The 14,381-nt window shown below is 46.7% G+C and overlaps 3 protein-coding genes across 5 annotated transcripts; all 3 read left to right on the top strand.

The window, feature by feature from the left end:
- The first annotated feature begins 238 nt into the window (after positions 1 to 238).
- On the top strand, positions 239 to 3,288 carry tmco1 (transmembrane and coiled-coil domains 1). Its single transcript, XM_086047544.1, has 7 exons — positions 239 to 491; positions 1,664 to 1,741; positions 1,837 to 1,896; positions 1,991 to 2,037; positions 2,120 to 2,187; positions 2,772 to 2,916; positions 3,049 to 3,288. Exons 1-7 carry the CDS (start codon positions 422 to 424, stop codon positions 3,145 to 3,147), a joined length of 567 nt encoding a protein of 188 aa, XP_085903670.1. The 5' UTR covers positions 239 to 421; the 3' UTR covers positions 3,148 to 3,288.
- Positions 3,289 to 3,975: 687 nt separating this feature from the next.
- Positions 3,976 to 9,652, top strand: aldh9a1a.1 (aldehyde dehydrogenase 9 family, member A1a, tandem duplicate 1). Its single transcript, XM_086048200.1, has 11 exons — positions 3,976 to 4,219; positions 5,513 to 5,658; positions 6,218 to 6,347; positions 7,293 to 7,427; positions 7,502 to 7,698; positions 7,833 to 7,973; positions 8,110 to 8,298; positions 8,384 to 8,471; positions 8,675 to 8,816; positions 8,892 to 9,004; positions 9,460 to 9,652. Exons 1-11 carry the CDS (start codon positions 4,084 to 4,086, stop codon positions 9,552 to 9,554), a joined length of 1,512 nt encoding a protein of 503 aa, XP_085904326.1. The 5' UTR covers positions 3,976 to 4,083; the 3' UTR covers positions 9,555 to 9,652.
- Positions 9,653 to 10,080: 428 nt separating this feature from the next.
- med8 (mediator complex subunit 8) lies at positions 10,081 to 14,333 on the top strand. Of its 3 annotated transcripts, none has more exons than XM_086047832.1 (8): positions 10,081 to 10,312; positions 11,443 to 11,561; positions 11,838 to 11,982; positions 12,224 to 12,364; positions 13,161 to 13,248; positions 13,604 to 13,721; positions 13,762 to 13,846; positions 14,138 to 14,333. In XM_086047832.1, the coding sequence occupies exons 1-8, from the start codon at positions 10,307 to 10,309 to the stop codon at positions 14,315 to 14,317; spliced, it is 882 nt and encodes a 293-aa protein (XP_085903958.1). In that variant the 5' UTR covers positions 10,081 to 10,306; the 3' UTR covers positions 14,318 to 14,333. The 3 variants fall into 3 exon arrangements, with proteins under 3 accessions (XP_085903958.1, XP_085903957.1, XP_085903959.1); XM_086047831.1 differs by having other exon boundaries at positions 10,085 to 10,312; positions 11,440 to 11,561; XM_086047833.1 differs by having other exon boundaries at positions 10,088 to 10,312; positions 11,440 to 11,561; positions 13,604 to 13,846.
- Positions 14,334 to 14,381: the final 48 nt, after the last annotated feature.

Genomic DNA, 14,381 nt, shown 5'->3' with positions numbered 1-14,381 from the left:
TAACCACACAATATATATGTCTTATGTGAGAAAAGGGCTAATCTAAAAATAGTGTATGTTGAACTAAATTCATTCACTGCGCAGTACGAGTCATTCGCCCGACGTCACGCTCCGTCGTAAACATTTGAAACTAAAGCGTGTACTTTTCGCGCTTGTTTTTCTTGCCATAAAAATGTTCAGTCACAAATTCAGTGCCGTTCTACTAGTTGCAAACACGACACTCCTCATGAAAAAATGCCAAATGTGATAGTCCGATGCAGTGTAACGGTGTGAAGATGAACCGGAAGCAGTTGACAGACGCGTGACCCCTCCGCCGCTATTGACCTCAATGACACGCACGCGTGAGGCTTGCCGCCTACCTGCTGTCACGCAATAAATCGACATTTTGCATCTGGGACTATTAATATTTGGAGTAGTTAAAATGAGTACGATGTTCGCCGACACCATCCTTATCGTCTTCATCTCCGTGTGCACGGCGCTGCTAGCCGAAGGTGAGCCAACCATGCTAACGCCGACAAATACACTCGAGCACTTGTCAATACTACGCTTTTAAAGTCATTAACTGGGATAGTGCAACACGATCGGTGTCATGGTGTTGTTTTTCTTTGCGCCCTAAACGATTAGAAATGTTGCGACAGCCGACTGGGGTTAGCATTCAAAGCTAACTGCTAATCCCGGGGAATCTGATTAAAAAAATCTGATCAGAACAAATTGTCATTCTAATAATAAACGTGTCACTAAAAATAACAACCACACAGGTCCCGGAAAGTCTTCCAACTCGTAAAAACACAATTTGTTTGATTTGTTCAATCCAAATTATTGAAACACGTGTGTATTGTATTAGTTTGTGTACTTTAATAAATATTTTCTTTTGTTGTTTTTAATACGGCTGCTGCATCGAAATTGAATACAACTGTGGGTTTCAAATTGGGGTCACAAATCGAGGTTTGGTGTTCCGAAGAAGAATGTCATTTGCATTAAACAGTGTCATCGTAACAGATTAGAGTTTCAAACTTGGCTTAGCATTTTGAATCAAAGTTTAAAATTAAGGTTTTAAGACTGAATAGTGTTTCAAGTTGAAGACAAATTGGGGTTGAAAATCATGGTTTTAAGATTGGCTGTGGGTTTGTAGCTAAGATTAGGGTTCCAAGAAAAGCTTTAGGTTTCAAGATGTTTTCAAAAAGGTTTAGGTTTTAAAATTAGATTTTGAAGCCAAGATTAGGGTTTTGAGACAGACTGTAGCTTTAAAAATGGGGGTTTCCACTTTGTGTTTTAAAACAATCTTATGGTTTAAGATGGGCTTTGGGTTTCAAATTAAGGTGCAAGATAAATTTAGGGTTTCAAGAGAAGGGTTTCAAATTGTTTATTTAAACATTGGCTTTAAATAAGGTTTAAATCCACGATTAGGGTTTGAAAGTCTACTTCCAATGGGGTTTATCATCTAGTTTGCTAGGTGGCGCAAGAATGTGCTCATATTTTTGGCCCCCATTTTTTTCCCATGCAAATATTTTATAGCGTCACGACTTAAGTTCGTTAGAAGTAGTGAACGGTGCCTTCTGTTGTGTCGACTTGAATGCAAAGCCATCACGACGACCTCCCGTGGTGTTCAACGTGCAGCATGAAAAGCGCTGGAGTAGTAAAACGCTGCGTTGTGATTGGACAGGAATCACGTGGGTGCTGGTGTACCGCACGGACAAGTACAAGCGACTCAAGGCTGAGGTGGAAAAACAAAGCAAGAAACGTACGCTCCACAACAAAAAAAATCATCTGGAGTATTATTTGTTTTCCTGATTGCCTTTTTTTGCTGAGCTAGTCATCAGTGTGTGTTTGCCATAGTGGAGAAGAAAAAGGAAACCATCACAGAATCTGCAGGACGTCAGCAGAAGAAGAAGATTGGTAAGATTCTATTGTTGTTGTTTTTTTTTGTTTTTTTTTTCTTTAGCTGAACAATCCTCGATGATGACAATGATCATGTGTTGATGTTTTGCAGAAAGACAAGAGGAGAAGCTGAAGAACAACAACCGAGACTTGTCCATGGTCAGAGACGTCACTTGGCATCATTCTGAGTCAATCTAATCATCGGTGTGTGTCTCATTGATGTTTTGGGTTTTGTTTGCAGGTGCGCATGAAGTCCATGTTTGCCATCGGCTTCTGCTTCACCGCTTTGATGGGCATGTTCAACTCCATGTAAGCGTCTTGACTCTTCACACGCAAACGTCACGTGCACATACATGAGCTGTTTTTATGACGCCGAGCTATTGAAAGTTTAAGCTCCTGTTGCAATTGCCCGCATCCTTCATTTCCTCAGAAGAAGACAAACTGTTGATGCACTTTTGAGCTTGGATTATTAAATGCCCGTCGATGTACTTATACATAATAGATTACACTAATGAAACTATTACTGTTGCAGCAATCTTTCTTTTTTTTTTCAAGCAGACATGCTGGTTGGTTGACGTAGAACTTTCCTGAAATGAAAAGCTTTCAGCTTTTGCTGCCTTTCAAAGACATTATTAGAATTTGAGCAAATATGTATCTGTTTTTATGCCAACTTCATTCATACTTTTAAAATGGTGACTGTTCTTCATTTCCCAAAATAGAAGAGAAACTATTGATGTCGCACTTTCCGAAAGAGAAAAAAATGATTCCGCTATTTATTGACATTATCCTTGGTTAAGTCTTTTCATAGTATAATAATTCCCACTATTCATATTGTGACTGTTGCACTTTCGTAAAAGGAAAAGATTTAAGCTTTTTTTTCTTTTTTTCTCCAGTTTTGACGGCCGCGTGGTGGCCAAGCTGCCCTTCGTGCCGCTGTCTTACATCCAGGGCCTGTCGCACCGCAACCTGCTGGGCGAAGACTACACAGACTGCTCCTTCATCTTCCTCTACATCCTCTGCACCATGTCCATCCGACAGGTGTCCCCCCGTCCGTCCGTCCATCCCGCACAAGCGCCGCATACACTGCACGGCTAACTTGTCAAAAAGATGACATTTTCGCTAAAATAATAGTTACTAATATTGTAAACGAACTTGTGTTCTCCTGCACAGAACATCCAGAAGATGTTGGGCCTGGCTCCCTCCAGGGCTGCCACCAAGCAGGCGGGGGGCTTCCTGGGGCCCCCGCCTCAAGCCGCCAAGTTCTCCTAAACGCCTCCAGAGGGTCACCACAACGCCGCTGGCCTGCAAAAGACTTTTGAGCGGTGGAAATTGACCAGGGTTTTGTTTTGTTGTTTTAAGTCACCAATGCTGTTTCTTACGTTTCAATAAAGTTTTATGGCTACCTTTTTAGTTACTCTTCTCATTGTTTGAGCATCACAACTTGTGCTTGGGTTGTCAATTACTTGTGACGCAAGTTTTTGGAGATGCGATTTGTTTGGACGGTTTTGTTTTGTGAGAAAGCATCTGAGATGCGAGCACTGGACTGTGGTAATGAACTCAGCTGGGCTCATTTGACAACAAGCAGCTGTTTGGCAGACAGTGACTCTTTGTTCCACAAAAGAGGCTTCAAGCTGGTTAATGACACACCCATCTGATGTTTATTCCAAAACTCAACAGAAAACAAAGACAGACACACTTAGTGTATTTCAAACAACAACACCACTTTGCTTTAAAGTCTGCTAGCACAATGAACAAATTAACCAGTGCTTTAAGTGGGCCGGTACGGCACTAATTCGGATGCGTCAAATAAACGAAAAGGGAGCATTAAGAAAAAAAAATGGCTTTTACGGTTTATTTGTGTGCGCCGTCGTTAAAACATGTCAAGGAACCCGCAAACAAGACTTGTACGCCACCAACACTCCGCCATCTTTTCAGTACAGCGACAAATGTATGAGTGAAGTAAGAATTACAACACAATAAGTATATCCAGGCAAATTACTGGTAGTAAAGTGATACTTTGAAACATTTCGACGTAGATTTTTTATAGAATTTTTTTTTAAACCACCCATCTAGCAGGACTTGAAGGGGGCGTGGCTTGGTGGGCTATTTAATGCCTTCTAGCTTTAGCTTTAGCCAAGCCTCCGTCCAGCTATCGAGCGCTACTCTTCAGTTGCTCGTCGCGACAGCAAGTTCTCGAACAGGAGCATGGCCAGCCTGCACGCCCTCAGCACCGCCACCACCGGCAGTTTGGTGTTCAGCGACAACGTCAACTTCTGGGACGGCGAGCGGCAGCCGCCCCGGCCGGGGGCGGCCACCGAGCCCGTCTACGAGCCCGCCACTGGTACGTGGTTCCACGCCAACATACACATGCACATCATCTGCTGTTACATATACTGTACATCTGTAGACATTTACACATAAACCCCGCCTAGAGCGATGAAGCATACGTCGATGTCTCCGCCACATTGTATGTGGCAAAGTGGCTCGCTGGCTGAAGATGGTTGTGTTGGCAATCGTTCGCTCAGTCCCTATCTAAAAATCATACTGAGTAGCTAGATATTTAACTTGACTTTATAGCGAATTGAATAGGCCACTGTATGAAAATTCCTCGTGATTATGGCAGGGTCTCAAACTCAAAGAAAGCCACTCTTCTCAATCTTGATTAATAAGACTTTAGAATCAGTACATGAATGGTTCTTAAAAGGGAAGTCAACGCAAACATTTTTTTTTTTTTCAAGAATATGTTCTATGCAAGCCCACTAGTTGAAACGGGGCATTCTGATCAATATTGCCTTTGTGGAATAAGTGTTAATCTACTTGTATTTAGCCATCTCCGGGGGCGGCCATTTTGTCTTCTGTCGACTGAAAATGACATCACAACTGCTCACAACGACCAATCATGGCTCAGATTCAGAAAACAGCTCAGCCGCGATTGGTCGTTGTGAGCAGTTGTGATGTCATTTTCAGTCGACAGAAGACAAAATGGCCGCCCCCGGAGATGGCTAAAAATGAGTGCATTTTGCTGCTTAATTTATATTCCACAAACGCAAAATGAATCAGAATGCCGTGTTTCAACAAGTGGGCCTGTTGGGAACATATTCTTGAAAAAAAATGTGTTTGGGTTGACTTCGGCTTTAAGAACGTGAACAAGATTGGCGAGTTCTGCCAAAATGTCTTACCCGTACGACACCGATTTGATGGCCTGTTCTACCAAAATCCCTAACCCGCAAGCATACTAGGCATTGGTAGGACGACTCGACGGGTAGGAAGGAATTTGAGGATACCGGTCTCCTGAAATTCCTAACTACCCGTTGAGATGTCCTACCAATAACGCTGATAATGGGTTCTGGTTAAAAATTAAATAAGCTTAGGTAATGAGTGGATAAATCATTAATCAAGACACAGCCATCTTGAAGCATAATGCCTCTTTGACACATTCAATATGGCGGCGATGAGGACGTGCGATTCAGCACTCGAGGTGGCGTCTGTTTGTATGTCTATGGGGATCATGAGGTTCAGCGAGTGGTTGCATAAGAGCGGCCCTTTCCCTCCCAGTTCCGTTTTCTTCCTGCTGACCTCAAAATACCATGTGAATGTGCTGATTGTGGACTTTGGTCTGCGCGTGTGCTTGTAGGGCGTGTGCTGTGTCAGTTGACCCCGTGCGACTCCGATGAGGTGGACTCGGCCATCAAGAGCGCTCGCGGCGCGTACGCCAAGTGGAGCAAGATGGCGGGCATGGAGCGGGCGCGCGTCATGTTGGAGGCCGCTCGCATCGTCAGAGTGAGACGCCGGCGGCCACCTTGCTCTTGTTATCGCAATAAAAGATAAAACGTGTTAATCATTGAGGCAGCCCTCCCTCCCTCCTCCGCACTGGGATCACAGTCACAATCATTTTGTTTTTGGGCCACGAGGAATTTTTCTCCTAGAGTTGGAGACGCTCTACTAGTATTAGGAAAAAAAGACAACCCCTAATCCTGGCTTGAAATGCCAAATGGAAAAGCCTAACCCTAGTCTTCAGACCCTATTTTGAAACCATAACTTGATCTTGAGACCTTAATTATTCCTTAAAATGCGTAATCGAAATCCTGTCTGTCTTCAAACCCTAATTTCAAATCCTTACCATGGAAACTATCCATAGCACCCTAAAGTGAAACCGTAATCCTGTCTTGAAACGCTGATTGTAAACCCTAACCTGCCTTGGAAGACTCCATTTGCCACCGTAACCCCGTCTTGAAGCCCCCCGTCCAAACATGTCTATTTCTTTGCAAACCGAAACTACGCTTTCAGCCGTCATTTCAAACGCGAACTGAAATGGGATTGAATTGCCATTTTTGTTCAGGAGCGTCGGGAGAACATCGCCAAATTGGAGGTGATCAACAATGGGAAGTCCATCACTGAAGCTCTGGCGGACATCGACACGGCCTGGCAGTGTATGGAGTTCTACGCCGGACTGGCCTCAACCATGGCAGGTCGGTCTAACAAGGAAGTAGAGGATGAACCGATTACAATGACAACTATAAGTCGATGAATTATCAATCGCGTTTTTGGTAACGACATGGACGGCTCGAAAATGAGTAACTGTGCCTCAATGTGGCGATTCCTTTCCTACAATGAGAACAGTTTACCGGTAAGTAGAAATGGATCTAGAAGGTGAACCAAAACCATAACTGTCGGGTTGCGCCAACCTAGACATTTAATAAAACCTCACTCAAGGAAAGAAGACAAGAGAGTTTCACTCTTTTTCACTTGCGAGAAGAACGGACAGAGATGTGCTTAGTTCCAAACCTCCGACCGCTCCAAACACACTCTGTCGTTGCCTCTCTTTTTATTTACAAAAGGGTGTTTTCCTGGTGACATAGACAATTGCTCTAAAGCTTTGGGGGAAAATAAATCACAGATTGGAACGCTTGCTCTTACAAGTTGTTCAAACCGACTACTGCAATAGAGTCATTCACAGACACGAATGCTCTCTTGAAATAAGGGCACAATTTGCTGTCTGGAGCTGCAGCAGGAGGCATGCTCTGCTTTCTTCACAGGCAACTTCAACTTGCATGACACAAACAAGTTTATAGTGTTGAATAAATGCTTTGCAACACCATAAGAGTAAATATGGGAGAACTTGTGTATTATTCAAACAATAACCCGAAAGGATGAAAAGTAGTAGAAGTACAAGGAACGGAATGAGAACTAGGACAATAACCGGAATGATAACAAATACTAGATAAAGAACCAGACATAGAACTTAAAACCGTAACAACCGCAATGTAATTTTGACAAACAACCAGAAGTACAACAATAAGCAGAGCCGCTAGTTGTAACGGTCAACAACCGACAGTAGAAGTTGAACATGACCGAGAATATTAAGCAGGAGTAGTAGAGCGAGAATGCCAAGTTGTGTTTGTGCATCTGCTCAGGTCAGCACATCCAGCTTCCCGGCGGCGCGTTTGCGTACACCCGTCGTGAGCCTCTGGGCGTGTGCGTGGGCATCGGCGCGTGGAACTACCCCTTCCAGATCGCCGTGGGCAAGTCTGCTCCCGCCCTGGCTTGCGGTGAGTTGGCCAAGCCGTGGCTTTTGCGAGAGCGCTTTGACAGCGCGCCGCGCGCTACCTTTTGGTGTTGTCAGGCAACGCCATGGTGTTCAAGCCGTCCCCCATGACGCCCATCACTGCCGTCATCCTGGCTGAGATCTACCAGGAGGCCGGAGTGCCCCAAGGCCTCTTCTGCGTGGTGCAAGGTGGCGCCCAAACTGGAACGTTACTGTGCCAGCACCCTGAGGTGGCCAAGGTGTCCTTCACGGGCAGCGTACCCACCGGCAAGAAGGTAACGCCGCACCTGCCAACACCTCCCGATCCAGACAAGAAGAAAGGAGAGGCCAGGATTGGCTGACAGACTGTTGACGCATGAGTCGTGTGGCGTTTCTCTTTTTGAGGCCGTTTGCATTTTTGCCTGGTCAGGTGATGGAGATGTCGGCCCGGAGCGTCAAGCCGGTGACGCTGGAGCTTGGCGGAAAGTCGCCTCTGATCATCTTCAAAGATTGCGAGCTGGACAACGCCGTCAAGGGAGCCCTCATGGCCAACTTCCTCACTCAAGGACAGGTGAGCCCCCCTGCGCACTCGGACCCAACCCAGCTCTTCGCCAAGGCGCTTCTCAGGGATCGCAGGTTGTGGTTCTGGGCCGTTTTGAACTTATTCTTAGACTTGCGTTTCTAATTTGGCACTTTGGTGGCCGCAGGTGTGCTGCAATGGGACCAGAGTGTTTGTGCAGCGGGACATCATGGCGCAGTTCCTGGAGAAGGTGGTCAGCAGGACCAAGGCCATCACGGTGGGGGACCCCCTGCTGGACCAGACCCGTATGGGGGCGATCATCAGCCAGCCCCAGCTGGACAAGGTCCTGGCTTTTGTCAAGCAGGCCAAGGAACAGGTGAGGAGCAAGAACAAGAACAAGAACAAGAACAAGCATTCCATGCTAATGCTAATGCTAAAGTTTGGTGCTGGTCTTGTCGCAGGGAGCCAAAGTACTCTGTGGTGGAGAACCTCTTGTGCCTGCTGACCCCAAACTCAAGAAAGGATACTTTATGTCTCCCTGTGTACTCGGTGAGGTTAAGCTAATTAGCTCATGCTAGTTTCATGTAGTGGTGACGATCGTTTCATGATATGGTCGTATGTATCTTGATGTAGTCATGTTGTGATCATGCGTTTTATATCGCTGACCTTTGTCTTTCATTATGTGGCCATACGCTTTTTTAAATTGTTGTCATAATCATTTGTGGTCACGTTTCCCCGTCCGTTTGACGCAGACAACTGCAAGGACGACATGACGTGCGTCAAAGAGGAGATCTTCGGGCCCGTCATGTCGGTGCTGCCGTTCGACACGGAGGAGGAGGTTCTGCAGCGGGCCAACAACACCACCTTCGGACTGGCCTCCGGAGTCTTCACCAGGTGATCGCCACCGCCGCGGCTCGCAGCGGGTGGCGTCGAGCTAACTGTCAAAGGTTCTCCTCCTCGGTCGCTCAGAGACATCTCACGAGCTCACCGAGTGGCCGAGAAGCTGGAGGCGGGAACGTGCTACATCAACAACTACAACATCAGCCCCGTGGAGGTGCCCTTCGGAGGATACAAGATGTCAGGTGGGCTCAGCCGCAAAACCTTTCCAAATAAAACCTGGAACGGCTTCGGCAAGATTGAGTTTGACTTTGAAAATGGTCGTCGCCGGGTCACATACGAGCAGCAGCCAGGTTGGCATTGCAGATCAGAATCTGATCTCTCTCTTGCCTGAGGAATAAAGGTTAAAAAAATAGTAGTCAAGATTTTTTTCGAAGACGATGAAAAGCACCTGCCGGAAAGCATATTGTCGGTCTGCATTTCTACGTTTTTACCACTGCTTGTGTGAAGACATCCATTGCTTAAAAGGTTAAGACCACGACTATCGATGCTAATCAGTTAGCATTCAATCAGCTTGCTTGTTATAGATCCGCCACATGTACGTCTTTGTTATGTTTTGAGTAAACTTGAACTGGGATTGGCATAATATGGCCTGAAGTATCTTCTTTATGCCAACTGTTTTTGGGTTTTTTTTCGGCAGGTTTCGGGCGCGAGAACGGTCAGGTGACCATCGAGTACTACTCCCAGCTGAAGACGGTGGTGGTGGAGATGGGTGACGTGGAGAGTCTCTTCTGAACGTCCGCACGGGCCGTCCAAGCTTCCACGAGCTTCACTTGTCACAATTTACACATGCCCGCGTCTGCCCAAACTTTCTCAATAAAACTGTCAACACATTTTGTCCTCTATTTTCACAGTCTGCTTTGCCTCCTCCAGCTGTCCAATTTATATTCTGTGGCTTGTCCCCATGAAGGTTACCTCAGGGTGAGCTGGGCTTTATCTTAGTCTTGAGACTACCACCTGGACTGGGTGCCAGTCAGTCCAGAGCTCATACCGACTAATAGCACACTGATTGCCAGCCATCGTCCGGCTACAAACAAGCCTTCGCACCTATGGGCACTTAGTCTTCAATTAAAACTCACACTTACCTTTTAAAACATTTTAATTGTTCATCATAGCGTTGAAAGAAAATAGATTTGTTTTTTTTTGTTTTTTTTTATTGCTTGCATGTTCGAGACAGAGATAATCCATCAACAAACACGTCCCAGTGCGATCCCCCCCAAAAATATTGAAAAGGCTAGACCGGAATTGTAAGGTCTTCGGGTCGTTAGCTTAACGGTTTACGACGTTACCAAGGTTACGTTCATAAAACGGTGTCACTGATGATAAAAAAGGGAAATGTTTTGGAGTTTGTATTTATGTACACTATCGAATCAACCGACGGCGTGGACTTCTTTCTCTTTCAAAAATGCTTTAATATCGAAAGAGTAACCGGAAGTCTTTGTATCCAACCGTAACTGTCGGTGGTCGGATTGTTAGCTTGTCGCACGATGCAGGTGAGTGGAAGCTGATAGAAGGGAAAATTTTGTCTGTTTTATGTCACTTTTGAATTTGTCTCGATGTTGGTTAGCCAGGCTCGGTTTACGAGTCCTACTTGTGCGTGTTGGGGTTTATCTTCGTGTTCTTTGCGACTATCGTTGGATGTTTTGGTGCGCTTAGCATTAGCTGCCCAAGCTAAGGCATCAGCGATCAATCAAAGCGACAATTGAGCACTTAGAATAATCACTATACTGCAGTGGTTGTCCTGTTTTTTTTATTTCTTTATTTTTATACTAAGTAGTACCTCCCCAAATGTTTTTAAAAAGCAACTCCAAGTCCCACCATCAGGACCAATATTCAAACACAGTAGTGTAGTAGGACTAAGCATTTATTAAAACAAGACAGAGGTTTCATTCCTGTAGTAAATTATATTTCATATTTTTGTTAGCTACTCTATCATGCACGGCTTAACATTAACACCACACTTAAATACTGTATAGGAAAAGTAAACAGTATTTAAGGATTATATTAAGAATTACAATGTATCACACAAGAGTTTTTAAAGTCTGAGAAATACATCGTACAAAAAATGTATATACCGTTAAAGATGTAACAATTCAATAATTGACAACTTATTGATAATCAAATTAATGGACAACTATTTTGATCATCTGAAATAGAGTAGGGACCTCGTTGACTTTAAATTGTCCAAAAGCCTGGAATTTCATCCTCTTAGCACTGCATGTTCTCCAATGACTAGTGCTCTCCATGAAAGCAGACAGATTATCTTTGTGTCTTTTAAATCAAAACATTTGCAAATATCTGCATTTACTTTTGGAAAACAACGGTCAACGTTTTTGCCAAACCAGGAACCGAGTCATCATCAATTTATGTTGGTGCATTTTCTGCACTGTCAGTTTGAAATAACGTCCTGCTTTTTTGGTAAAAGGATGGGGAAATGTTTTTGTTTTTTTTCATCCAAAGCATCGATAAGCTAACAAATTATTGAACAAATGAATGGTACTTTATTTACATGATGGTTAGATGTCGTTCAAAATTCAACGCAACTTTGCTTTGGCGGTGTTAAAGAATCACTGGTTGGCTGTCCGTGCCAACCTGACGTGCGTGCGTGGTTTTGTTGCAGCAGCGCGAAGAGAAGCAGCTGGAAGCGTCGCTGGAGTCGCTCATCACGCAAGTGGCGCACGTGAAGAACGCGCTGCACTCGTTCATCTTCAAGCTGGAGAACGAGTACGAGCGACTCACGTGGTGAGAAGGCCGCTTTAGTCCGCCCAAATTGGAGTTGCGCGCCGGCCGTAGACGTGCCGACGCTCGAGGCAAGTGAGAAAGCAAATGTTACAAAGAGGCCGCGGGGGGATGCCCTGGCCTGTGGGCAAGGAGAGCCGCGGTCGCCCTCGATCGATCGGGACAAACCCAAGAGCTGTAACCCGCGTTGCTAGTTTTGTTAGCCTGCCTGCGTCATGCCACATGTTGCGTCACCATTGAGCTAGCTTGCGCGCGTGCCCGCCCGGTTGTGCGCGTCAGGCCGTCGGTGCTGGACAACTTCGCTCTGCTGTCGGGCCAGCTGAACACCATCAACAAGCTGCTGAAGAACGAGAAGACGCCGTCCTTCCGGAACCAGCTCATCATCCCGCTGCTGCTCTCTCAAGACCGCGACGACGACTTGGCGGTGAGACTCTAGCGCCGCCTTGACCTCCCTTCACCCCCTCCCCTGATCGCCATACGCCCAAAACCGCCATGTAGTCTTCGGCGAGTCGTCGAGGAGTCAAAGATTTCCAATGTGGAAGGGAAATTTCGTCTAAAAAAAAAATCACACAAGTCGTGGGCTTTTTGGAACTATGCAGGTGGGCCACATGAAGAAAAAAGTCTTTTATTATTTTTTGAAATTGTTTTGTTTTGCGCGCGCTTAGAAAGTGACGGAGCAGCGCGTGCCCGTCTTCAGCCACGAGATCGTCCCCGACTACCTGCGCACCAAACCCGACCCCGAAGTGGAGGAGCAGGAGAAGCAGCTCAGCGTCGAGGCCGCACGCGTCGGCCCCGAAGTGGCCCAGGTGGGCTTCCGCTTCCTTCTCGGGCTGTCCCAGTGCAACTTTGCACTCCCCATACAATAGCGATATTGCAGCCGACGTTACTGTCCAACGGAGATATCGCAGCGAATGATGCACGCTTTTATTTATTTTTGCATGTGAAATGTTACAAGAAAGTTGATCGAGTGATTGAAACGACGAACAATTGTCAGCAACAGGAGGGATGAGAAAATCCAAACGTTTGGGTGACATCAATTCAACCTCAAGCATGAGATTGTACTGCACTCGAAGAAAATCAATCCAAAATCAGTTCCTTGATCCAGAGAAATAAGTCCAATAAAGGCAATCAAAACAAGTCATTTGACAATTCAAGTTGACTTGAGAATCATTTTTGATGGAAGTTCCCGCTTCGGGATAGACGAGCAGGAGCCCACTCGGGAATGGACTGCACGTATATGAGCGACAAAATGTCGAGCCATACGATCCCAGATGGTTTTTTTTTTTTCTTCGGGCTGACCGATATCAATATTGGATCGGGACACCCCTACTTCCTTCGTCGTCTTTACTTGATATTTTTCCTCTTTGCTTCCTTCTCTTGACTTTTTTCCTTCATTCGCCTCTCCTCCTTCCCTCCTTCTTCCCGGTGCTGCTTTCGTCGCACTTTCTTTCCCTTCCTTCCTCGTTTCATTTCCCTTGTAATCTGTCTCTCCTGCCTTGCATCTGTCCATCCATCCTTCTTCTATCTCCTTTTCCTCCCCCCCACACTCCTTCCTTCCTTCCTTCCTTCCTCCTCCCATTTTTCTCTCCTTCTCCCCCGCAGAAACAAATCCAGACTTTGAACAAGTTGTGTTCCAACCTGCTGGAGAAGCTCAGCAACCCGAGAGACGAGCGAGACGCGGAAAGCGCAGGTGGGCCACATGGTCGGCGACCAGTCGTTTTCCTCACAAGGACGGACGAAAGGAAAGAGGTGGGAAGAGTGCGGGTCAGGAAGGAAAGAGGGAGGAAGCAAGGAGAAGTGGAAAGAAGAAAGAGTGGAGAGGGAGAAAGGTAAGAGGAGGGGGGAAGGACAGAAAAACGCACGCAGGCTGGAAAGAAGGAAGAAAGGAAAGAGGTAAGGGGGGAAAGAAGGAAGGCGGGAGGGAGGGTGGTAGGAAGAAGAAGGAGGGAAGGAAATGAGGAAGGCAAGAAAAAAGGAAGGCAAGTGGGCTTTTGATGCGGCGGGTGTCCTTTTTGTGACGTGGGTGCTTTTTGTGTGTCCTTCAGCGCTGCGCCAGAACAAATGTTGGTTCAACCCGGCCGACACCAGCGCGCTGGTGGGGGCGGTGGCCTTCGGCAAGGGCCTGTCCAAGTGCCGGCCCCCCGGCGGCTCGGCGGCGGCGGGGGGACACGCGGGCCCGCCGGGCGCCATGATGCCCGGCGGGCCCCCCACCTTGCAGCAGGTCACCATCGGGGGTGCCGGCCAGCAGGGGGCGCTGGGGGCGCCCCCCCAACAGCAAGGACAGCCAGGTAGGGGCTGGCGGGACCTCACCTCCGCAAACTCGGCTTGCGTGCAAGGCCTGCGATTTGCAACACGCAGGGTTAGCCACGCTTTGGCTTTAAGTGTTTTTTTTTTTTTTTCTGTTTTGCTTTTTTTTGCCAGGAATAGGCTTTCAAGCTTTCAATTCACCTTCCAATGGCATACAATTAACAGCTGTCATGTGAGCTTTTTAGCCCGAGTCCGCGTTCCAATTGATGAGTTTTCAAGTAGTGTTGAAGCCGGGGTTGGGCTTTGAAATGTGCCATGTTGTTTCCTTTCAGGCAAAATGCCAGGCATCAAGACCAACATCAAGTCGGCGTCGGCCTCCATGCATCCTTACAACAGATGAAGATGCCCCGTCACGGCGAGCGACCGCCGACACCGTGGCCCGCCGACGCCTCGGCCCGCCGATGCCTTTGGCCGCCACCGGGTGGCGGCGTGCGACGCTCGCTCTCCATTAAATGAGGATGAAAAGGAGTCGTCTTGTTGTGTCCTTTTGATCAGCAACGTCTCCGTCATGTCATA

Source organism: Filicampus tigris, chromosome 12 (genome assembly GCF_054856515.1).
Source record: "Filicampus tigris isolate MCC_2025a chromosome 12, RoL_Ftig_1.0, whole genome shotgun sequence".
In the NCBI taxonomy this organism is placed as follows: domain Eukaryota; kingdom Metazoa; phylum Chordata; class Actinopteri; order Syngnathiformes; family Syngnathidae; genus Filicampus; species Filicampus tigris.
The sequence above is the reverse complement of the archived record's forward strand: the minus strand, read 5'-3'. Positions and strand labels throughout refer to the sequence as shown.